Source organism: Eretmochelys imbricata, chromosome 3, assembly GCF_965152235.1.
Source record: "Eretmochelys imbricata isolate rEreImb1 chromosome 3, rEreImb1.hap1, whole genome shotgun sequence".
In the NCBI taxonomy this organism is placed as follows: Eukaryota; Metazoa; Chordata; order Testudines; family Cheloniidae; genus Eretmochelys; species Eretmochelys imbricata.
In genome coordinates this window covers 161,538,717-161,562,298 of record NC_135574.1, presented here as the reverse complement: position 1 = coordinate 161,562,298, position 23,582 = coordinate 161,538,717, and the positions used below count along the sequence as shown (strand labels likewise).

The window sequence follows — 23,582 nt, the reverse complement described above, 5'->3', positions numbered from 1 at the left end:
GTGGTAGCTGATGACAGGACAAGGAGTAATGGTCTCAAGTTGCAGTGGGGGAGATTTAGGTTGGAGATTAGGAAAAACTTTTTCACTAGGAGGGTGGTGAAACACTGGAATGCGTTACCTAGGGAGGTGGTGGAATCTCCTTCCTTAGAAGTTTTTAAGGTCAGGCTTGACAAAGCCCTGGCTGGGATGATTTAATTGGGGATCGGTCCTGCTTTAAGCAGGGGGTTGGACTGGATGACGTCCTGAGGTCCCTTCCAACCCTGATATTCTATGATTATGTAGATGTACCCTTGATGGGCTAGAAGCTGTTAAGATTTATTTAATTTATTATAGGAAGCTACCTACTTACTGAATATTTAGATAAAACATTTGGTTTTCTTGGCTGGACTCATTTGGGAGCAGCAAATATATCAGGAAACCTGTGTGACTGTGTCCCCCACTACTGTGTTTATCGTGCATATCTGGTATTGCACAACAGTAAGAGGCTGCTCTTAGATTGCATGGAGATCTCTCAGGTAGAAAACAGCCTGCCTGCTAATAAACTAATGTTGCAGATCATTTGAACCACTTGAATGTGACAAAAAAATGGACACACTCTTAAATCATATCTATTCACTTTTGGCATATTTGCAGTGGTCTACCATCTGATCTGTTGTAGGCTGTTCAACAGCTCTTATGGAAAATTTTGTACTGGGTACAAAAATGTGGGGATAAGGATGTGAATCAGATGAACATTTGTCTTCTGTTAATATATGTAGAGTTAACGACATTAAAATCAATTATACAGGGGAAAAAAAACTAATGGGGCTTTCAGAAACAGCTTCTGTCTCTAATTTAAGATCCTATTACAGGTGTAGTGGACACTGGATAAAATACAGACAAATCTATGGTTTCAGGTTTATGAACATGTTAATTAAAATCAATCTTTACTACATTAAACATGACTTCTTCAGTTCAGAGAACTACTTGTGACTGTACTAGAAATATGAAATAAACTGGGTGCTCACTTCACTAAATTGCATAAAGGAACTTATGAGTTACTATACCAAATCAAACCAGTATGCCAGGGGCCAGAGGCAGATACTTCAAAAGAAGATGAAAAAAACAAACAGTCCCTCATTGTCTAATAAGGGTTTAACTTACAACTAGAGAAAGTGTCTTCCTTACCCCTTGTCAATTAGAAGTTGGCTCATTCCTAAAGCATAAAATCCTATCCACCATAATTGTGGATAATTTCAGTCATAAATGTGTAATCCTTTTTTGAATTCTATGACACCTTTGTTCTCAATATATTGTGGCAACGAGTTCCATAGATAAGTCCTACATTATGTAAATGACTTTCCTTTCAGCTGTACATAATATAATTCTTATGAGAAAATGTTAATGGAAGTGCTTGCTCTCATGTCTGCATTCCATTCCTTATTTTGTAGGCATGTCTATGCCTCATTTTCCCTATCGATAAAATAAGGATAATGATATTTATCTCCTCTGTAAAATGCTCTGAGATCTACTGATGAAAAGCACCATATAAGAGCTGGGTATTATTATCATCACTATGTCCCCATTTATTCATCTCTGTAAACCAGGAGTGGCTAAACTTACTGACCCGCCGAACTGCATACAATAATCTTCAGAAGTTCAGGCACCGCAAGACATGCAACCTGTCCCGCAGGGCAGCACCTGCTAGAGTGTGGGGGTTCTGCCCTGATCTCCCCCCCCGGTTAAAGCCTTTAGACCCTCGCTCCCTGCAGGACAGAAGACCCTAGTCTGCCGCAGGGCAGGAAGCCCTGGGCTCCCAGTCCGGTAGCCGGAGAATAGGAGGATTTGTGGGGGAGCTCACACTTTAACTGTAATAGAGCCACATGTGGCTCACAAGCCACAGTTTGGCCCTTCCGGCTCTAAACAGCCCCAAACTGTACAACTGCTTCATACAAAACTGTTTCCACATCTCATATTTTCATCTCCCATCTCTGAACCCCATCTGTTTCCTCCATTAAAATATTCAGAATAAACTTCCAATTCATTTATGTCATAGAAGGGTCCATTTTCTCACAGTGCACAAGGGATTAATGTGCATAATATCCAATGTGACACCAACAGAACCAGGTGAATTCCTCAGGTCTCAAGAGTACATTATATATAGCATCATTCATCTGAAACCTTCAAGAACCTTTAAGATTGTTATTTAGCATTAGCTGCAACTTAGCAGGCATCCCAGTAACAGAAAAAAGTGTTGGTCAATGGCAGAACGTTTTATTAAATAGCCTCACAAAGTATCATATCTAATGGAGTATTTTAGGGTTTGTCTACAAGGGGACACTCAGGAAAATTAATCCAAAGTAACTAAAAGTGTGAATTTAAAGTCCATTAGTTAAATCTGTATGGACAGTCTCATTCAAAATTAAAGTGGCCTTAAATCAGTTTAGTTTAAATTAGTGAATTAAACTAAACTGAATTAAGGCCACTTTAATTCTAAATGAGAATGTCCACACAGGGGTTTAATGCAGTTTAACTAATTCACTTTTAATTCTTATTTTTAGTTTATCTGGATTAACTATAGAAAAGCCCTTAGTTATGAGTGAATACTGACTACAGGGTTAGAAATGCCACAAAGTTTCATTATTGCCACCATTTATAGAGCACAGTAAGTATGTTTTTTCCTGTGTTTTAAGTGCCAATGTCTCTGCTCCATTTATATACCAAGCTGAAATTTATATCTAGGTAATTTTTAAGAGCAAATCCCAAAGAAATTACCTCTTAACATCCCTTAAATACATAAGGATTTAAAAAAATAATTTCAGTAATTAAAAATTAAAATATTAAATATCCTGATTTTTTAAAATCAGTTTAAAGAATTAATTTTATATAGGAGATGGGGGGGAAAAACAATTGGTGATAGGTATAAGTATCAGATGGTTGTAACAGATACATTAAAAAAGGAGGTTTGAAGTTATTTATGTCAATTTAAAAACTGCTGGACATTGGGGTTGCAAAAACTTAGCCAAGCTAAGAGAAAAATTGTATTGTGTAAAATGAAAGCAGGATGTAGAAAACTGGTGCAGGAAATGTAATGCTTGCATTGCAAAGACTGGGGGAGCTCCTGTGCATCACTGTTTTGTGGAGGCACCAATAGAGTGCCTTGCTGTTGATGTGCTGGGCCTTTGCCAGAGACAGGGGCTGTCAGTGGCTCTGTAGCAACTGTACTTTTAAAAGCTGCATACAGAATTATGACTAGAAATGAATACACATATGAACCTTCCAGAGTTAGGATGAAATGCTAAGACCTTAGTTCTGCTAGCTACAGAAACAGCTGCAAAATCCTCGGACTATCAAATATATAATCAAAATTGAGCTGCCTGTGTGTGAAGAGTTAACTCCTGTAGCAAAAGAAATTGCTTCAGTACTATCCCCCACAAACCTAATCCGCTACAAAACCCCTCATTGAAAGCAGAGAGAAATAAGCCAAACACCAAGAATAAAAGGGGTTTTCACATGCTGAAAAAATGTTACAAAATGTCAAAAACTGCTATTTACAAAAGGAAGCATGTCATGCTTAAGAATCAATAACAGTAACTTTATTAAAGCAGTTGGACCCAAAACAAATTATTTATTGTCAATATATAAAGTGAACTAAGTATTGTTGTCTATGTACAACAAAAGATGTTGAGCAAATTCAGGCTATGGTTTCGTGCCCTGAAATTAGTTAAGGAAATAGATTTGGACTGTGACATTATTATGTGATACAAATGTACACAGTATAATTGCACAAAATCTATTCACAAGAACAGAACTTTCCTTGGGTTCCTTACTTACAAAGGGAAGGAAAAACATCTACTGTGAATATTGAAAAACTGTCACCTGTTACCTGGTAAAACTACTGTAGGTTTTCCCCCCTAAACAATCAGATTTAGCAGTGTATCTAGACATTCTGTACACTAATTTCTAAAACAAATCACTGATCAGCACAATATCAGAATGAATCTAGGCTCAGATTTCATAAAACAAATTTTCAAGCTCATTTGGCAGTTAGCTTGAAATATTATGTTAATGTTTTTTTCACAGCCCAGAGGAAGTTGCCTTCCTCCTTTAAGGCACAAGGGCTTGTTTAACGCTCTCTGGAACACGACTCGCATAGTAGTCAAAGTTTTTCAGCGTGGCAAGGACTCCTGCTGAATTCATGTGTTTCACCTCCTTGTTATAATGAAAAGGATTTCCATGGATATCAGTCAACTTGCCTGCAAGAAATATATGAATGTGTTATTGGTCCCAGTTAATTTAAGCACAGCAGCTGAATTTTTCCTGAAATAGAACATCTACTGGTTCTCTCTTCCTTTGAATCATAGTTGTTACAGATAGATGTAGAAGATCAAGTCTTTTATATTTGGAATGGCAAGATACAATCTCCTGACACGATATTAAACCAATACTATACTTGATCTTAGTGGCTAGAAGAAACCTCTTACACATTAAGATGGGCAGCAGAAAAGGTCGACCACCACCACTGATCTAAAGTTAATTCATATTTATTCAAACAAGCCTTTTCATAACTTATATTTTCACCAAGGCACAGTGGCTTTATGCTATTTGTAGGGTAGAGATTTTACTGGGTTACACATTGGATTAATTCAAATATGGAGCCAAATCCTGCAGCTCCGAGCAAGGACTACCAGGATTTGGCCAACAGTTTTGTTGTTTTTGAAGAATTATAAGATGCCCTCCGTACACACAGTGAGCATATACAGAAAACAAATGAAAAATTGCAGTAATTGGGAAAAGGCCTCGTTGTATAGGAAAACAATAAAACAGCAAAGGAAGCTGTCGGTTGGAAAATAGTAGTAGTAAAACCGATGTGTTTTAAAAGGAATGTTTTTTGTATTACCTCAAAATTAGTAACTGTATTGGGTCTTGAATAAAAGCAGACAAGGTAAATTATACTGCCTTCTACTGGCAAATCCAGGGTCTGATCCAAAGCCCACTGTAGTCAATGGGAATTGTTCCACTGATTTCAAAGGGCTTTGGATCAGGTCTTTAGTGCTTAAGGGTGGTGCTTTGTTTTGTTCTTAAATATATACAAAGGCTTTTAGGTCAAGAAGTTATCTGCCAATAATGGGCATAATGGAACTCACCTTGGTCCTATGCAAATATATCACATGACCTACCCTGTGCACATAAACATTAGAAAAATCTACTGTACCTTCAACTTCTTTCAAAAAAAGAGTTATGAACATTATTGTTAACTCACCTCCCACAGCATGTAAAATAGCCTCGGGAGCACACGTATCCCACTTCTTGCACCCAGGACTAGCAAACACATAAGCAGAAGCCTTGCCTTCTATAAGCTGAATGATCTATTACAGATGAAAAATGTCAGTCATTTCGTATCACCCCCAAGTATGCAAAAGATAGAACAGGAGTTCAATGGGAGTAGAATTGGGTCAGTTTGATACTGCACACACTCTGATGGCCTCACCAGAAAGAGGAGTCTCAAAGGCTCCTCTTCCGGTTTTAAAAATTTAATAATCTTAAAAGTCTACAAAAAAACATAGCTGTTACCATCCAAAGTGATCCATTTTTCATTGTCTCAAATATAATCTAAAGGAAGCAAATCTAGACCTTGGCATCCAACTCATGTATCTTGGCTGGATGCTGAGGAGATCTGCCTGGGTGAATGGAGAGGAAACAATCCTCACATGCCGATAAGGCACAGGTGGGCAAACTATGGCCTGTGGGCCGGATCCAGCCCCTCAGGGCTTTGGATCAGGTCCGCGGGATTGCCCCCCATGGTGCCACAGGCCCCGCACCACTCTCAGAAGCGGCCGGCACCACATCCCTGGGGCCCTGGAGGGGTAGGGGTGGGGCCAGAGGGCTCCATGCATTGCCCTTGCCACCAGGCACCACCCCCCGCAGCTCCCATTGGCCGGGAACGGGCAACCACGGCCAATGGGAGCTTTGGGGGAGGTACCTGGAGGCGTGGAAAGGGCAGTGCGCGGAACCCTGTGCCTCCCCCTCTCCCAGGGGCCGTGCAGGGACGTCGTGCCGGGAGCATCGTGGCATAGGGCCAGGGCAGGCACGCAGGGAGATTGCCCTGGCCCCGGTGCACACTGCTGCCACCCGGAGCCGCTTTAGGTAAGTGGTGCCGGGCCGGAGCCTGAACCCCTCCTGCATCCCCACCCCCCCAACTCCCTGTCGCACCCCGCACCTCTCCTGCGCCCTAACCCCCTGCCCTGAGCTCCCTCCCACAGTCCGGACTCCTCCTGCACCTCTGCCCTGAGCCCCATCCTGCACTCCGCACCCCTCCTGCGCCTCAGCCCCCTTCCCTGAGCCCCCTCATACACCCTGCCCTGAGCCTGTTCCTGCACACCCCACCCCCTCCCACACCCCGCACTCCCTCCCGCACCCCAACCCCCTTCCCCTGGCCCTGCATACAATTTCCCCAACCAGATGCGGCCCTTGGCCCAAAAAGTTTGCCCACCACTGCTATAAGGCCTTTCTAGCCCTATTGCACACTTTCATATGGGTTGGGTAAGAGGACCAGAGGCTCCAAGTGGTTACAGATATTCCACCCCTTCCTTCTCCCCCAAACAACCCCTGCATGTTGCTCGGCAAGGAGCCCCAAGAGCACTGGACTCCACAATATGGAGCGGGGGAGCATTCCCTGTATCTATATCTCCACCAAATCCTGCCCCACCTCTTCAGGCACCAGTTCCACTGCCAGGCGTCCCTTTGCACCTAGTGAGATAAGGATGACATTTGGCCCTAAATTCTTTGCTCTCTTTACAAAGATGTCATATCTTACAACTAGCAAAGAAAAATATTGGATTGTCATACCTTATTTCCTGCACCTCCAACTCTCACCACATTATCAGGGTTCATTGCACTAATGCAATCATTTACCAGCTTATTGCTGTGTGAACGGGTAGTAGTGATGATGTGTTTCCCAGCTGGCACTTCTTTCAGCTGAAATCCAAAGGCACCCAAACCTAGGACACCCCAGATTGTCCTACCCAGCACGGCATCTGCTCCTGCCTACACAGAAGATGCAAAAAACAAGGCTTACAGTTACCACAAAATACCACTTCATATTTTTTAAAAAATATGAACACAAAGGAATAGCTGGAGACATTTTATTTCATTATTAGGAATAGCTGGAAACATTTTATTTCATTATTAGATTCATTTTAGAGGGTAAAAGTGTAAATTGTGGCAATGGAAAAGAAGTGAGTTCTAGTAACAGAAACACAGGGCAGGAAGCCAGGACTCCTGGGTTCTGTTCCCAGCTAACTGAATGACAAATTGTGTGACCTTGAGCAAGTTATTTAGCTTGGGCAGGTCTCTGTGCTTTAGTTCACTCGACTGTAAAATGGGGATAATAATTCTTCCTTATCCACCTTATAGGGTCTTTGTGATAATGGATTAAGTTTGTAAATCTCTTTGAAATCCTTGCATCAGATATTACAGAACTGAAAAGTATCCTCATAATTATTTCAGTGTAATATACCAACTATGAGCTTTTCTTTGCTTTGCCCAATCCTAATCAGCTCCCATTCTGTGTCCTTGGATTGTCCCTGAATTTTGCTATTCTGGTGTTATAGTTAATCCTCTTCGTCCCCCATTTTGGAGGGAGGGACGTATGGGACTGGGTTTGGTAACATTCTGTAACTCAGCTGCAACTAACTGTGGTTAGGTCTATAATACAGGCTGGGGGTGTAATTCCCGTGGGTGCGTACATGTACTCGCACTAGTTCTCATTAAGCAAGCATGAGTATAAATAGCAGTGTTGTTGCGACAGAAAGGGTAGTGGGAGTGGAGTCACAGGGGAGCAGTGGTGGGTACAAACCCGTCTGAAACCAGCAGGTACGTACTTGGGACTGCTAAGCCATGCCTCTGCTGCCGCTATCCGTGCTACTGTGGCTATGTGTACGCATGCCGGGGAATCACACCCAGAGCTCATAATGTAGACAAAGCCAGAGAAACACCTGGTGCCTTCTAAGGCCCAGCTTAATGATGTCCCAGGATTCAGTCATCAAGTGGCACTAAGTGGAGTGGTTGGCATCTCCCTGTGAATCTAAACAGGTCACTTCTGCAATGCATCCAAGAACCACCAGCCTGGAGCAAGATATCATAGGTTTTACACTCATGTGACAGCCTAGCTACAATATGTGTAATGCCTTGTTACCAAAAAGGGTGGAGAGCTGTTGCAGTTATTTGCATGTCCTTGGAATTCATTTCCAAAAAACTATCATCAACAAGCACACAGATCAATAGTTCCTTATATTAGACCATTAGCTCTAGCTAGTGAAGTGTGGTATGTATTGTAGGTCAAGCACTGTTGAGCAGAAAGTGTGTGAACTAGAATTGTGTCCTAGAAGTGACAGTTACAGATTATTTAGTGCTCGCAAGCAAAATCAATGCATTTATTACCTCATAGTTGTAGAAGGGCTGGTTAATAACTCCTGCTATTGCTTTACCTTCATAAGCAATTCCAATAAGAACTGTTACATGGTCAAGGAGACCTGTGAAGAAGTAATAATTATTATTCAGTAACGCTTGAAAATGGGAGTAAGGAAAAAAAACCCCAGCCCTCATGCAAACCCACAATCCTCTATCTTTGTTCAATTACTTGAAAATATTTATAATGGCCAAGATTGGCAAAAGTCACTAGTTATTGTGGATGCCTTCATTTTTAGTTGCTCAACTTGAGACAATTTGATACTCTTGAGCAATCCGTATTCTGAAAAATAAGACCCTGTTAAGATGTCTCAAATTGGATGCCCAAAACTCGAGGCATCCAAAAATTACTAGTCACTTTTGACAATCTGAGCCAACATGCATATTTAATATTAGGAAGACTCTGGTGAGAAAAAAAATTCTATCACTACATAGTACTATGTAAATAACATTCATATAAACCACAGGCCTGAATCGGCAAGCGCTTGGTAGTAAACAGTAGTGCCAATTGTGCCAGATGTTATACAGGCCCACAATTAAAAAAAAACAAAAAAATTCCCTGCCACAAAGAGTTCACAGTCTTGCTTATGACAAGATGCCACAGGAGGATACAGTAGTGGCACTGCAGATTTTTTCAGAGAAGCCTAATAAGTGCCTGCCGGATTGGACCCCGGTGTTCTACAAAAAATAAAATTTACTTCCATGATAAAAGTAATTATGTTGTTTTAAAAGAATGACGTAAATACAGTAGTAACATCTGTGTGTTTTCAATGATGCGGACACAAATATTGTAGGATCATACAAGTTTAGGTCTTTCCTATCTCTAATTCATTGATCCTTCCCCTTGCAAAGAAAAGCCAGAGAGACAATGTATCAGATAGTAAAAGATTACTATTAATAAAAGCCATTTAAGGCATATCCAAAGCAAACGTATGTAAAAGAAAAGAAAAGGCCCCAATCCTGTGAAGTGTTGAATACCCTCAACTCCCATGGAAATCAAAGGTAGTGGAAGGCACTCAGGATGTTGCTAGGTTTGAGCTGGTGCCTAATGTGAATAAAATCTCATACAAGTTATGAAATGGGATTACAGGAGTCATAACAACTGTAAAAAAAAAAAAAATCTTATATAAACATTTTGTCAAGGAAGACACTTTTGGAGACTCTAGTGATCTTAGCTGAAAACTTTATGTGGAACTGTAACTGGGTGTCTGCAGGCAAGTACCAACAGAGCATTTAGTAGAAAATATACACTGTAGAAGAAACAGCGTAATTCCAGTGTGGGCTTCTAGAAATGTCATGAGTCAGGAAAGCAGAGCTCAAATTGTTTATATGGACAAGAGAACTCTAAAACAGTGCCAGGAAAACCACTTAGTGACAAATCTTTCTTTGCCCAACAAACCTAAGTGACATTTTCTTTTTCAGATACGAAGCATTTACGAAATCCTGCTTATTCCTGACTTGTAAGCAGGATCCAAATGTATGTATTACATGCCCATCTAACCAAAAAAATTCTGACTTTGAGTCTGACCCTTCTAAATGACTTCACTACCCACACTTTTCTAGTTCAGTGGTTCTCCAGGCCTCTTGTTCTGCAGGCCACTTTGTAAGTGGGAGATCACCGTGTTATATAAATTAAAGATAGAAAAGAACTATTATGTCACCTAGTCCTTCCCCTGCCAGTGAAGATGGTTCCCTACAGTATATTTCTAGTGCTATGACCAGTCTAACGTAAAAAAAATGCTCACAAAATCCTTTCCCTCCCAACATTTTCTATCTATTCTGATGGACTCTGCACACTACAGTTTGATAAGCTTCTAGAATGTTCTAGCAATTTTCATGTTACTTTTATTAAACTGAAATAATTTTTCAAATCAGTACAAATATGCAAAAGAGAAGCCAACCTTCCGTGTATTCTTTGGTCCCATCCAGAGGATCAACCCACACAACAAGCTAAAAAAAAAAAAAAAAAAAAAAAAATGCACACAACACAAGAAGAAACACAAACCACGGAAATTAAACTATTGGTATAATAGTTAGCAGCAGTGAGAGGAGGATAAACCTCACAACGGTTAAGAAATCTTACACTTAACGTGCAAAAAGAATGACATTCATGTTCATAAATGTTTATTATATATAGGGCTGGACAGCTCCAGGGATTTGTAAAGAGATATCAGACTTTTCACCAGCTATTTAGCTGGCTATGTAATGTGGATTTGGTGAGCTCAATCCATTTTGCACAAAAAGACGTCCACATTTAAAACCTAACATCAACCCACCACCGGTTGCACTAATTAGCAATGCTGCTTGCAATCTCCGTAGAGATGTCAAGGATTGAATGAGAGTGCTGTAAACTTGTCTCTCTCACCAACTGAAGATATTAACTTGCACACCTTGTGTCTCTAATATTCTGGGACCAACATGACTACAACAACACTGCATACAAGGAGTCAATGGGCATGGAAACTAAACTACCCTCTCACTCCTAAAGGCAGTCCCTTTAGTATAGATCTGATACACATTCATGGGACATTACAGAGAAACCTGCAGTTCTGCTACCCATGCCACACCCATTCTGTGGATATTTAGAGGGCTTCCATTTTTAGGGCTGTCACTTTGTCACCTTCAATTTAAAAAGGAAGTATTTTCACTTAAACCAAAAGATAAGCTGACAACATCAAAATTATCTGTTTTATTTCTTGGATCTTAGGTAAGACTAATAAGCTATATGGGAATGTAAGAAAGTAAGTGTAACATTTTTATTACCTCTTCCTCTTTAATGGAACTGTATTGTGGTGGAAAAGCTTTCTTCAGTATTTCCTCACATTGACCTTCCTCAATCAACTCCTCATCTACATCATGAGAGGGCAGGTCCTGACAAAAGGACACAAAGACACTAACGGAAACAGGCAACAGCCAGAGAGCACTTTGTGTGAGCCTTTGCAGCTCCCAAATATGGTTCCATTCCTAGCACTGCAAATACAGCGGAGCAAAGTGATACAGCCACTCCCTAGGTTTTAGTCACATGCCAGCCTTTTCCTTTATCCCAGGTTAACTTGGCCTGGTTGCAGGCGTGAGAGTGGGATTTGCCTTCCAATCACTGGATTTGCTGGCTATTCATCTGATGAGGCTAACGCTGAGGGAAGGGGAATTGGGAAGGAAGATAAAAATTAAAGAGAACACGTGGCTCTCTTAAGCCTGAAAATGACAAATGTAAATCATAAGTAGCAAATTACATTTTCAGGATGTTAGATGAACAGAGTTCTCACCTCTTCTCCAATGATTGTCACTCGGGGGAATTTCCGTGCCAGTGAAGAGCAAATAGTCATCTGTACCAGTCGGTCGGCTTTGGTCTGCAAGTCGTTGGGTCCACACTGCAAAGGACGGGAAGGAATTATTCTACTTTAAAACAACACAGTGGCCTGTATCACACTGATCATGGATATCCAGTTCCTAGTGGAGAAGGATCCATGTCACAGAAATCACCATCCCAGTTGACCAACTTGAGAGAAGCCAAGGACTGAACAGGTCATTGAGACTGAGTCTTCTCTCTTATCATCCATCTCAGAAGTGAAATACATCGGTAGGGCAGTGTGAGGAAGCTTGTTCCAATGCTGCATGTGTTGTACCTTCTCTGTGGATTCAGCACCAAACATCCTTATTTTGTATGATAACATTCATACAAGTATACCACACTTCACAGAGCCAAGTAGTACATTTATCAAGTTAAATAAACATAAGAAGAGAAGGAGAGAGAAATTAAAAGACATAAATAAGGGGAAAAATGTTTTGGCATGCTACTGAAAAGACAGCAAGTTGAAGAGGCAGGAGCTGCAGAGAAGAGGGCTGTTATGCCAGCTGTGAGCTGATGTATGGAAGGACACTGAGAGGAAAGGTACTAAACAAGCAAAGGGATGTAAAAAAAAAAAAAAAAAAGGGAGAAGGGCTTGGTAGTAAAGAGGAGGGATCTTTCATTCTTCAGGTTGTGTGCATGCAACTCACACAGAAGGCAATGGGAGTGAACGTATGCAGTTTATGGGATGGTCAGGCCCAAGAGGGCGATTTTTTTGGACTGGATCTTGGAAAGATTAGGGAGGCATTAGTTGTTTGAAGATGTTTATACATATGAGGAGACAAGTGGCATTCTGCACATGTTGATGTCTAGGGAGCTGTTCCTTGGGAAGGCCAAAAGAGAAGGAAGTTGCTATAACTTCTGTTAGTGTTGTCAATTTGCATTATTCAGAAGCACAAGATTTCCACTATAAAAACTGACTGCTTAGGAAAATACAGCTACTTACAACTGCTTGGATAAATGGCTCACTCAGAAATAACTTTTTACAACCACAAAAAGGTGAGAATGCTACTCTCAAATGTATTTTCATTATATTTTCCTGTACGTCAAATTTCTTAAAGCATAACAACATGAAATTTATTTATTATTATAATACAATGAAATTTTGATTCACTGCATAAAGCCAAAAATAATTAATCTTATTCATGTATAGATACAGACTTCGCAGGATAGGGGCCATGATATTTTGTGGAAAAGCTTTCTTTTTAATTTATAAGAAATTTATAGATAAAATGGGTGTAACTTTTTTCTTTTTTTTTTAAAACAGTCTGCAGACATTTTCCACATCCCACAAACCACTGAAGTCTAAGGATCACTCACATAGTGGACTAGCAAAGGCCAGGCTACTAAAGTGCAAGTTAGCAGCATTGTCTTTTTGTATAGTTTTTGAACTAATATTAAACAAGATGAGGAAAGTTATAATGATAATCACATTTACTAAAATAATTCCCTTGACATTGTTCTTAATTATTTTGTAGCACTTGGCCTTCTATGATTATTGGGGGGCGGGGAGGAGACCTTTATTGGTTTATCAGTTTTTTTGCTGAGTATTGCTGTTCCAATATAGGTCTAAAGCCTGTAATCCTTGCACATGCAAAACTCCCATTGACAGACTTCAGTGAGAATAAGGATTTCAGGATTTGGTTCATAGAATCACAAGAGTTAGAGATAGAAGAGACCTTTTAGGCCATCCAGTCCATCTCCCTGCCAGCGAAGAGAGGAAAGTTGGTTTTGTGACTGAGGCCCTGGACTGGGACACAAGCGATTTGAATTTACTGTGGACCCTTGGACAGGTCACTAATCTCTCTGTGCCTCAGTTCCCCCATCTGGAAAATGGCACTAATAACCCTACCTCACATCCTTTCTTCTTGTCTATTAGATTATATACTCTTCAGGGTAGGGATATCCCTTATTAGGCACGTACAGTGCCTAGCACAATGGAGCCTAGTCTTGGCTGGAGCCTCTAGGCATTATTGTAATATAAATAATAATTATCCAAGACTATACCAATCAGAGGTTGGGAGAAGAGAAGAGTAGCAAAGATTGCCAGCCCATCACAGCAGGCAGAGGATCCTGGGATAAAGAAGATGGGGAGACAAAAGCCATCTTTCAACACCCTGAAGTGGAAACAGGTGGAGCTTCAAGTTTATGTGACACCTAGTGACCAGAACAAATATGAAAGTTGGAACGTCTTAGCATGATCTAGCAACAGCATCCTGACAGGAAATCCAGCAGGGAAGAGGTAGGGATGGGAGAGGTCAGTAAAAAAGAAGATGGCCTACCAGTGACAACCAGGGATAATGCAATGGACTTCTCTCCACTGCATTATCCCTGGTTGTCATTCATAGGCCCTCTTCTTTTTTACTGACCTCTAGCTAGTAGATTTATTTCTCTGACTAGCAGGTGTCTAGTAAATATTTCATTATCAACTAAATGAGTCAAACAGGATTCTTTGTAAAGTCATATATACCAAAGGAGTGAGAGAAGAGGCTGGGATCAAGTTAGACCAGAGGTCCCCAAACTGTTGGAAGCGGAAGAACATTCAGGGGTGTGCAGCTGGGGCCCGGGCCAGCCCCCATGGAGGGCAGGGAGGGGAGAGACACCCGGCACCACTCCTGTCCCCAGCTGTGGCCCCAGCCTCGGCTCCCTGGCCCCTGTCTGTGTCCCCCCTCTCCCAGAGTTGTGGGGGAGGGGACACAGACAAGGGTAAAGGGGGGCATGAGGTAGAAAGCTTTGGGGACTTTTACATTTAAAAAAGAAAAAGGTAAGATAGAATAGTAACAAGAAGGGAGGCAATGACATTAAAAGATCAAAAAGAAAAAAAGTCTGTTAACTAGGGCCTACTTCTGGTGCATATTCTATTTCTTACGCTTCAAATGCACTTTATGCTAAGACTCATAGTAATTGAATTAGAACACACATATTTATTACATGATACCAGGAGTAAGATGATTGCGTGATAGCATTACCAAGCTCTGGATCTATGACTTATTGTGGTTACGATAACTAAGCACATTACTAGAACATTGAAAGAACTTGCAATTAGACTTGAATAGGATATATTTTTTCTTTCAAATGAAAAAAAAAAAAAAACCAAAAAAGCATAAACAAAGCATTCAAAGACTAACCATTAAATCAAAATCACTCTGCTATAAAATATTTACACCTTTTTTTTTATTGAGGATGCTCTATTGCGTGCTAGGGGAAAAGAGAAACAGAAAAGGAAAAATCTGTAAGAACATTTAGAGAAATCACTGAAATAAGATACAGCAGCCTGGCAACTGCTGTCAGTTGGGTAACACTCCAGGAGACCAGGATTCTGTGGGGAGAGAGTTGGTTATTGCACCTTATATAAAATGCTGCAACAAGATTAGAGATAGGGCCAAGATGGGGTTCCGGCCCAATGGGAGCTGGTGGGGGCATTACCTGCAGACAAGAGTGGAGCGTGGACCCTAGGACCCGGACCTGCTGGCTGTTTCCAGGTCACACACAGCACGGGTGCCAGGACAGGCAGGCAGCCTGCCTTAGCCCCCATGCTACGCTGCTGTCTGAGGTAAACCCATGCCCCAACCCCAAGCCCCAACCCTCAGCCCCCCCTAATCGGTAGCACCCTCCTGAACCCCAAACTCCTCACCCCCATCCCCACCCCAGAGCCAGCACCCCCTCCTGTACCCCAACCACCTGCATCAACCCGAAGTCCCCTCCCACACTCAAAGTCCCTCATTTCTGGCTCCACCCTAGAATCCACATCCCCAGTTAGAGCCCACACCCCAACCCCCACCCTAGCCCAGTGAAAGTCAGTGAGCGTGGGGGAGAGCGACGCACCAAGGGAGGGGGAATGTAGTGAGTGGGGACCGGGGCTTGGGACAGGGGCAGGGCTAGAGTGTTCAGTTTTGTGCAAAGTTGGGAACCCTATGGGGCTCCAGTAGGCCCTGTACTTCCAACCGTACCCTCAGGATTGGGGCCCCCATGACCCGGGGTCCTGTCCATTTGCTGGATCAGGAAGAACAACCTGAGCCAGATAAAACCAGGCTATTTATCCAAATATCCTTTTCTTTGTCTGTTGGTCCCTGGAGAATCCAGTTTGAATTCATATATGCCAACCTCTCCAGGAGGTGGCTTCAAAGGATGGACATTAACAAACCCCTCCTCCTAGAGGAGTTACATACAACTCCACAATAACACACAACTGCATTTTGAATATAATGGTCACCAAAGGTATTAAACCTAATTCAATAAAGTATGCCAGGATATTGTCAGTCTGTCGCAGCACTCCCTCCCCCCAGTTGTGTGCGAGCTGTCTGATCTTCAGAAAGAACTCCTTGGGCTGTTTTTAACTCATTGTTCTTAACAGACATGAGATCAGTATGAAGGAAAATAAGTACCTTCTCCACTATGCCCAGGTCTCCGCCAGCTACCACATTTCTGACGATTGTTCCAGCTCTGTGCGCAACAGAATACGCAGAGGCCATTAGGCGCATCAGCACAGTTGGAGACGAAGCCATATCAAGTGCTGAAGAGAATCAAAAAGCGATCTTGTGAATGAGAACTACACATCATGATTTCATGTATTAACATTCAAGGGAAGGTTAGGTTATGCTAGAAGGAGAGTTCGGAGTGTTATTTATATAAAGGTAAAACCTGTTGTGGTAGCTGATTGGAAAGGGGATACTGAACTAATCTGGGTAAGTAGGAGACTTTTCAATTAAATTATTACAAGTTTGGGGATAGAAGGTCACTTCAAGTAATGAAAAGTTCAGATAACCAAGGTCTGACTGTAGTCCTATGTTAACAGAGTGGAAGGCAGTAATTTTTGTAGTTTACAGTGTGACATGGATGCAAAAAAGGGTTGCATAATGAGAGGCATTGCATCATGAAGCAGAGGCGGTAGTCCTTCTCTAGATGACTCTTGTAGGTGAATTTACCCTCTCCTAGCTCCTTGGTTGCAGGAACTAGCAGTTTCTCCATCTTCCCTCCTTGTTCCTGCAACCTCACATTTCCCTTCACATTCTCTCTCCTAGCCTCTCCACCGTTACCCTGTTCCCCATTCTCCCTCCCACTTCTCTTATCTCCAGTCACCCTCTTTGCCCTCAACTTCTCACTGCCCCTATTTCCCTGCTCTTTATTCCCAGTCTATGTTCTCCACATTCCCCTCCCTTATTCTCTTTCTTTCCTCTCCATCTCTCACACTACACACACATTCCTACCCCCTCACTTCACTAAAAGGATACTTCTAACTTTCTGAGCTGGCTAAATCTTGATGTATCCTGAGCAGAAGTGGCTAGTAATGCTAAGTGTCTAGTATATAGAGTTTTATGGATTTCAATAAAATACTATGTAGAAATGGGGAAAAAAAAAACCCTGAAACAAAACAACCCAGTATAGTCTGATAACTTTACTGACAATACTAAATGTGCAATTCTCGTTTTGAAACCTAGAGTCATGTAAATTACCCAGATTAATGCCAAAATTACATCAGATTATAGCCCTTCACTTCTGACTTGAACACTATCAGGCATGCTCTTGTAGTTAAAGCACAGGAAGAGTAGGAATTAGGATTCCTCAGCTCTATTTCTGGATCACTTATTGATTTCCTGTAGAAACCTGATTAAATCATTTAATTTGCCTATGCATCATTTTCCTTATCTGAAACATATGAATAACAACACTTTCCTGAGTCTTAGGGGTGTTGTGAGGCTTAATTAATCAGCAAAGTGCTTTGCAGTCCTTTGATGGAAAGCACATTTATAATAATTGCCTTGTTTTGTCAAAGAGGATGGATAAAAATTGACTTTTTTTAATCAGATTTTTTTATTTAAATTAAACATACATTTAAAAAAAATCTATTTAAAATTAAATTTGAACATGACCATCTATGTTAAAGCCTAAACTTATTATAATTTATTAAAATATTTTAAATTAAATAAAAAATATTAAGCAGTACATGTTGGCTGCCAAGTTTTTAAAAGTCGAACCACAGAACTAGTAGATGCCACTGGCTAAGCACTTGAAACCAGAGTCTGTTGAATTGCGAAACCAGCTTTCAACCAGCAGTAGCCTTTTCTGCAAATGCAAAGAGAATATTTTCTTCACTTCCATTTATTCAACTAGTTCAGTTCAACAACTAGTTCATTCAAAGTTAAGAAACCAATAGGAGTTGGAAAAGCAATAAAGTATGTTTTCCTCTTCCTATGAATAAAAAGTAGGTGTGAGAAGATGAGAGTTCTGAAGTCTTGAAGGACATGGTGACCAGAAACAATCAGTTCAATTTCACAAACTACAGATAATAAATCCTTCCTTTGTTTAATAAATCAGTTTTAAACTCCCCCCTTATGTATTCATCTACATTAAATCATTTTATTTACCTAATAAACTATTTGAAAATGCTATTTTGGAGCATTTTTAATTGAATTCCAATTTCCACCCAAACAGAGCTTAACACAAATCGCTATCAAAAATATTAATAACCTGTTAAATAAGAAATGCATCATTCACCATTTTCTAACAAACAATATAAAAATCAACTTATAATTGCTTAAATAAAAGTGTATGCATATAGCACATGTATGCGTATATGCCCTTGGTTAGCAAATTTAGCATGAAGGCTGTATTTAGTTGCAAATCAGCATATTTTAATGATTACCAACAAATGAGAATCAACCTTTCTTTAGGAAACTAACTAAAAAGTACAAATGCAAAACAAAGTTTCCTGCTTACTGATTTAAATTATGATTAAAATTGATCTAAATAAATTCACCCTGTTAACAACTTAAGTGCCTTTTTACCAATTCTCTCTTATTTGCATTCCATTCTTTCTGTGCACAGAGAGTAAGTGTTGCAGCTTTAGGGATGATATGCCATATCTTCATAAATAACAAAAGTTTCACTGCCTGCTTTTAGTGCAAACAGAAATCAAACGCAAATATGGAGTCATGTTTGGCACCTACATCACTTTGATTTAAGTCAGTGTTTCCCAAACTTGGGACGCCACTTATTCAGGGAAAGCCTCTGGTGGGCCGGGCCGGTTTGTTTACCTGCCGCATCCGCAGGTTCGGCCGATCGTGGCTCCCACTGGCCGCGGTTCGCTGTGCCTGGCCCCTGGGGGCTGCAGGAAGCGGCGGCCGGTACGTCCCTTGGTCTGCACCGCTTCCCGCAGCCCCCATTGGCCTGGAGCGGCGAACCGCGGCCAGTGGGAGCCGCGATCGGCTGAACCTGCGGACACGGCAGGTAAACAAACCAGCCCGGCCCACCAGGGGCTTTCCCTGAATAAGCGGTGTCCTAAGTTTGGGAAACACCGATTTAAGTCAAGCTACCTTGTTAAATTAAATGCCTTTTTTTCTAGTTCTCTCAATTTGAGTTCCAAGTGACAAACAGTCTTTAAATTGTGTCCTTCCGAGGCACCCCTCAGGTTGAGAAGGATTAGGTGGGACTCTCCTTAGAATCTGTCATTGTCACTTCTTAATCAGCTGCTTCCTTCCAGAGCCTCCACAGCATATCCAGTCACCGCCAGCCCCAAGAGCAAGAGACCAAGTTTGGCATGTCTAACGAAGATCTCACATGGGACCACAGAGCATGACTACTAAGCCACTGGGTTGCCTCTTTTGTTAAAGATGTAATACTAGACTATTATTACTAATCCCACATAAGTTTGATTTTGGAGGGTATTTAGCTGGAAGATGTGGTCAGAATGACTGAGGCTAAAGTCTGACTCTCGCTGCAGCTGCTTTTGAGAATTAGGTCTATAGGACTTGAAGCCTTTGGTAACTTAAATTAATATCTATAAAATGGCTAAGATGTCAATTTTTAACATATGTGACATGTAGCACTCACTGCCTCAGGATATTATTGACGCAAATATTATTATTTACTGAGCTCTCTTACTGCATGTAGTACTATGGAAAACATACAAGAAGACAAAGTGATTATTGCAAGAAGCTCAGAGTCTGAGGCCGTGATCTTGGAGTTCCACTGAATTAAGTGGGCTCTATGTGGGCATAGGGGTCTCCCCACATGTAGCAGCTTGCAGGAGTGGGCCCTAAAGTTACACAGACAGTACATCTGAAAGACAAAATACACCACATAGTGAAAATGAAGGTGCATTCTCTTTAAATCTCTCTCTAGTGGATTCTTGCTGAAAAGCTTTGAGGAAGAAATGTGTCTTAATGAGTTTGTATTGTTTTTTAATAAGGTCATTTGTCACTCAGTAACATTTACACCACCGATTAGGTATCTACATTACTAAGAATAGCAGCTACAGTTGATTAGCTAAAATGAATTTACACAGAAAATGATCAGCAACTGGGGTCAGGATTAATTTTGCTCCATGGCACCAGTCTTACATAGCTAGGTTCATCAGAATCAAAGGACTTAGGTGCATCATGAATTGTGGCTATGGATTATTTATTCACCCACATAGTTGTTGTTGGGGCATTTGATGAGTTGGATGAGGTACACCTCATGTTGGGACAGGTGTTAGTAGGACCCCTGGATCTTGAAAGGTGTGTTGTGGGCGGACCATGTGTGCTGGTAGTGGTACAGCAGCAACTATATGGATGAAACCAGACAATCGCTGTGCTCTCAAATGAACTCACACAGAAAAATGATAAAAGACAAAAAACACCATCACCCATAGGCAAACTCTTTCCACAGAACGATCGCTCCATATCTAAACTCTCAGCCCTCATCTTCAAACAAGATCTTCACAACACCTTCAAAAGATGAGCCTAGGAATTGAAATTCATAACTCTGCTGGACACTAAAAACCATGGTCTTAACAGAGACACTGCTTTTATGGCTCATTACAACACTCTGGGCTTGTACACACTACCACTTATGTTGATATAACTTATGTTGCTCTGGGGGGCGGCTTATTCACACCCAAGTGATGTAAGTTACGCCAACCTAAGCACCGGTGTGGACAGCACTATATCACACTATGTCCTGCCAATGTAGCTCCACCTCTCATGGAGGTTGTTTTATCATGCTGACGGGAGAGTTCTCTTCTGTCGGCATAAAGTGTCTTTACCAGACGGGCTGCACTGTAGGCAGTACTTCTAGAGTAGACTAGCCCTTTGTAGCTTACTAACCCAACTTTGTTCTACAACTGCTAAGGAGTTAATTGCCCACTTCATTTTAATTGGTCTCCCCCAACACCTGTTAACTTCTTTCAGAGTAGCAGCCATGTTAGTCTGTATCCGCAAAAAGAAAAGGAGTACTTGTGGCACCTTAGAGACTAATGAACTTATTTGAGCATAAGCTTTCGTGAGCTACAGCCCACTTCATCAGATGCATGCAGTGGAAAATACAGTGGGAAGATTTTATATACACAGAGAACATGAAACAATGGGTGTTACCATACACACTGTAACAAGAGCGATCAGGAAAGGTGAGCTATTACCAGCAGGAGAGAAAACCTTTTGTAGTGATAATCAAGGTGGGCCATTTCCAGCAGTTGACAAGAACGTGCCATGTACATTGGCCAAACCGGACAGTCTCTATGTAAAAGAATAAATGGACACAAATCAGATGTTAAGAATTATAACATTCAGAAACCAGTCGGAGAACACTTCAGTCTCTCTGGTTACTCGATTACAGACCTAAAAGTGGCAATTCTTCAACAGAAAAACTTCAAAAATAGACTCCAATGAGAGACTGCTGAATTGGAATTAATTTGTAAACCGGACACCATTAAATTAGGCTTGAATAAAGACTGGGAGTGGATGTATCATTACAAAGTAAAACTATTTCCCCATGTTTATTTTTCCCTCCTACTGTTCCTCACACATTCTTGTCAACTGCTAGAAAAGGCCCACCTTGATTATCGCTACAAAAGGTTTTTTTTCCTCTCCTGCTGGTAATAGCTCACCTTATCTGATCACTCTTGTTACAGTGTGTATGGTAACACCCATTGTTTCATGTTCTCTGTGTATATAAAATCTCCCCACTGCATTTTCCACTGAATGCAGCCAATGAAGTGAGCTGTAGCTCACGAAAGCTTATGCTCAGATATACTTGTTAACTTCTTGTGCTTAACAATCTGTCCCACCTTGTATTTAGTTGTGACACCTTGGTTACCTTTTCTAGATCCGAGGAAGAGCTCTGCGAAGCCTAAAAGTTGTTGGTGGAAAGGACAAGAAGTTAGTCCCGTAAAAGATATTACCTCATCCACTCTGTCTCACATATCCTGGGACTAACACTAACACACAAAACCATTTATATCAGTTTAGCTTGCACCCGTAAATTTACTGAAACAAGATAAACCAACATATGCCAGGTTTAACAGGGACGTTCAAATCACTTTAAGTTTTGCACTGATTTAATGGAATTGATGTAAAAAATACACTTTTAGTTATGTGTGTCTCTTTGCCTGCACAGACCAGGCCAAAGACTCTCACTGTGTTAACATCACTTCAGCTGAACTGGTAGTGCCACACATGTGCATAAAGCCCAAAGCCTGGACACTCCTATGCACGTGCTTAACTTTACTCCTGCGGGTAGTCTCATTGGGCTAATAATGGTATGTCTGCAGTATCAGGGCCTAATTTTGTAAAATTGTAAATTTTGAAAAATCTGTAGATACGGCTTTTGGGTGGCAAACCCACCATATGCTCAGATGTATCTCGTTCTTGTTGTATCCACTGAAGTAATCGGTTGTGTTATAAGGGAGAACAAAAACCCTACTTCGTTTGGTGTGGCTGGTTCACTTTCTTACCCTCTTCCTTGTTCTCGGCAATATCCATTTCAGTTTTGCTTCAATTGAGCAATAACCTACACTTGTTTAAAGAGACACTGCTGAAGGTAGTAGCCCGTAACATAGTTTTTTTTCCCTTTATGCTTCCAAAAATCTCTGTAATGTATAGATAGTTTGCTCCTCCACTATGAAAATAAATTCCTTCAATTTCCCCCCATCCCTTTAAAGTGAATGTTTTTGAAAAAAAATCAGCAACAGCCTTCCACTCATGAGCGGTTCTAGAACAACAAACCAGTGCGAAAAGATGATTGAGGAAAAATATCTTATGCTGAACTTTTAAAAAGGATTTATTTTAGGTTTTTTATCACTTTTAATTGATCTAACATAGTTTTACCTTTATTTTTAAACAGCAAAGAACTCCCCCCTTAAAATAATTCCTTTACCCCCACATACTAAAGCAGATACTAATAAAGCAACTGAAATAGTCAACCGAATTATTTCTGTCTTGTGCTTTTCCAGGTGGAATCCGGGCTTAAAAATCTCATACATATGTGCATTGACTATTCTCACTTGTATGATTGTCTTAGCAAACAGAATTAGAATAGAGAGAACCCCTTAAAATCACAAGGCGCGGGGATACACAACAAACAACGCGGTTAATGAAAACATTTAACTGTCTTTCATGCACAATTGTTCCTTTTTTCTCCCATCAGAAATCCCTCCTCGTCCTGGAAATTTTCCTCCCCCATTGATAAGTTTCACACGCTGACACATATGTAACTGGTATATATGAGACACAGACCCTGGATAAAGAATAAAATACCTGTGGTTCAACTGGCAGCAACGAAAGCAGGCTACTTCCTCCGTGCAGTATCCTGCTTGCTCCTTCCTTTTCACCCAGTAACCCTCCTACTCCTCCAAAACTTCCTGGGTCCTAACGTTCACCCTTTGCAACCCTTGGCGGCAGCAGCGCCATGCAGTTGAGCCACCCAGAGGACGCGCATGGGTGATTTCATGGGCTCATTAGTCCCCGCCGCCCCGGGGGCGCCCAACATTCCAGCCCTCCCCCCTTCCGCAGAGAGAGAGGGAGAGAGA

The 23,582-nt window shown here is 41.2% G+C and overlaps 1 protein-coding gene across 4 annotated transcripts; it reads right to left on the bottom strand.

Moving 5' to 3' along the window:
- Nucleotides 1–3,553: 3,553 nt before the first annotated feature.
- On the bottom strand, nucleotides 3,554–23,580 carry BPNT1 (3'(2'), 5'-bisphosphate nucleotidase 1). 4 transcript variants are annotated; one of them, XM_077813748.1, is made up of 10 exons: nucleotides 23,311–23,580; nucleotides 21,843–21,904; nucleotides 16,183–16,310; nucleotides 11,715–11,819; nucleotides 11,212–11,319; nucleotides 10,350–10,398; nucleotides 8,422–8,513; nucleotides 6,829–7,026; nucleotides 5,243–5,348; nucleotides 3,554–4,235 (listed from the first exon to the last, which is right to left on the bottom strand). In XM_077813748.1, exons 3-10 carry the CDS (start codon nucleotides 16,300–16,302, stop codon nucleotides 4,087–4,089), a joined length of 927 nt encoding a protein of 308 aa, XP_077669874.1. In that variant the 5' UTR covers nucleotides 16,303–16,310; nucleotides 21,843–21,904; nucleotides 23,311–23,580; the 3' UTR covers nucleotides 3,554–4,086. The 4 variants fall into 4 exon arrangements, with proteins under 4 accessions (XP_077669874.1, XP_077669875.1, XP_077669873.1 ...); XM_077813749.1 differs by having other exon boundaries at nucleotides 21,872–21,904; XM_077813747.1 differs by lacking the exon at nucleotides 21,843–21,904 and having other exon boundaries at nucleotides 23,311–23,579.
- Nucleotides 23,581–23,582: the final 2 nt, after the last annotated feature.

Coding starts and splice junctions, on each gene's coding strand:
- BPNT1 (XM_077813748.1), bottom strand. CDS start 16,302: ATGGCTTCGTCTCCAACTGTGCTGATGCGCCTAATGGCCTCTGCGTAT. Junction 11,320..11,714: donor TGACAATCATTGGAGAAGAG/GTGAGAACTCTG, acceptor TCCTTTTGTCAG/GACCTGCCCTCTCATGATGT. Junction 7,027..8,421: donor AGCCCTTCTACAACTATGAG/GTAATAAATGCA, acceptor TCTTCTGTGTAG/GCAGGAGCAGATGCCGTGCT.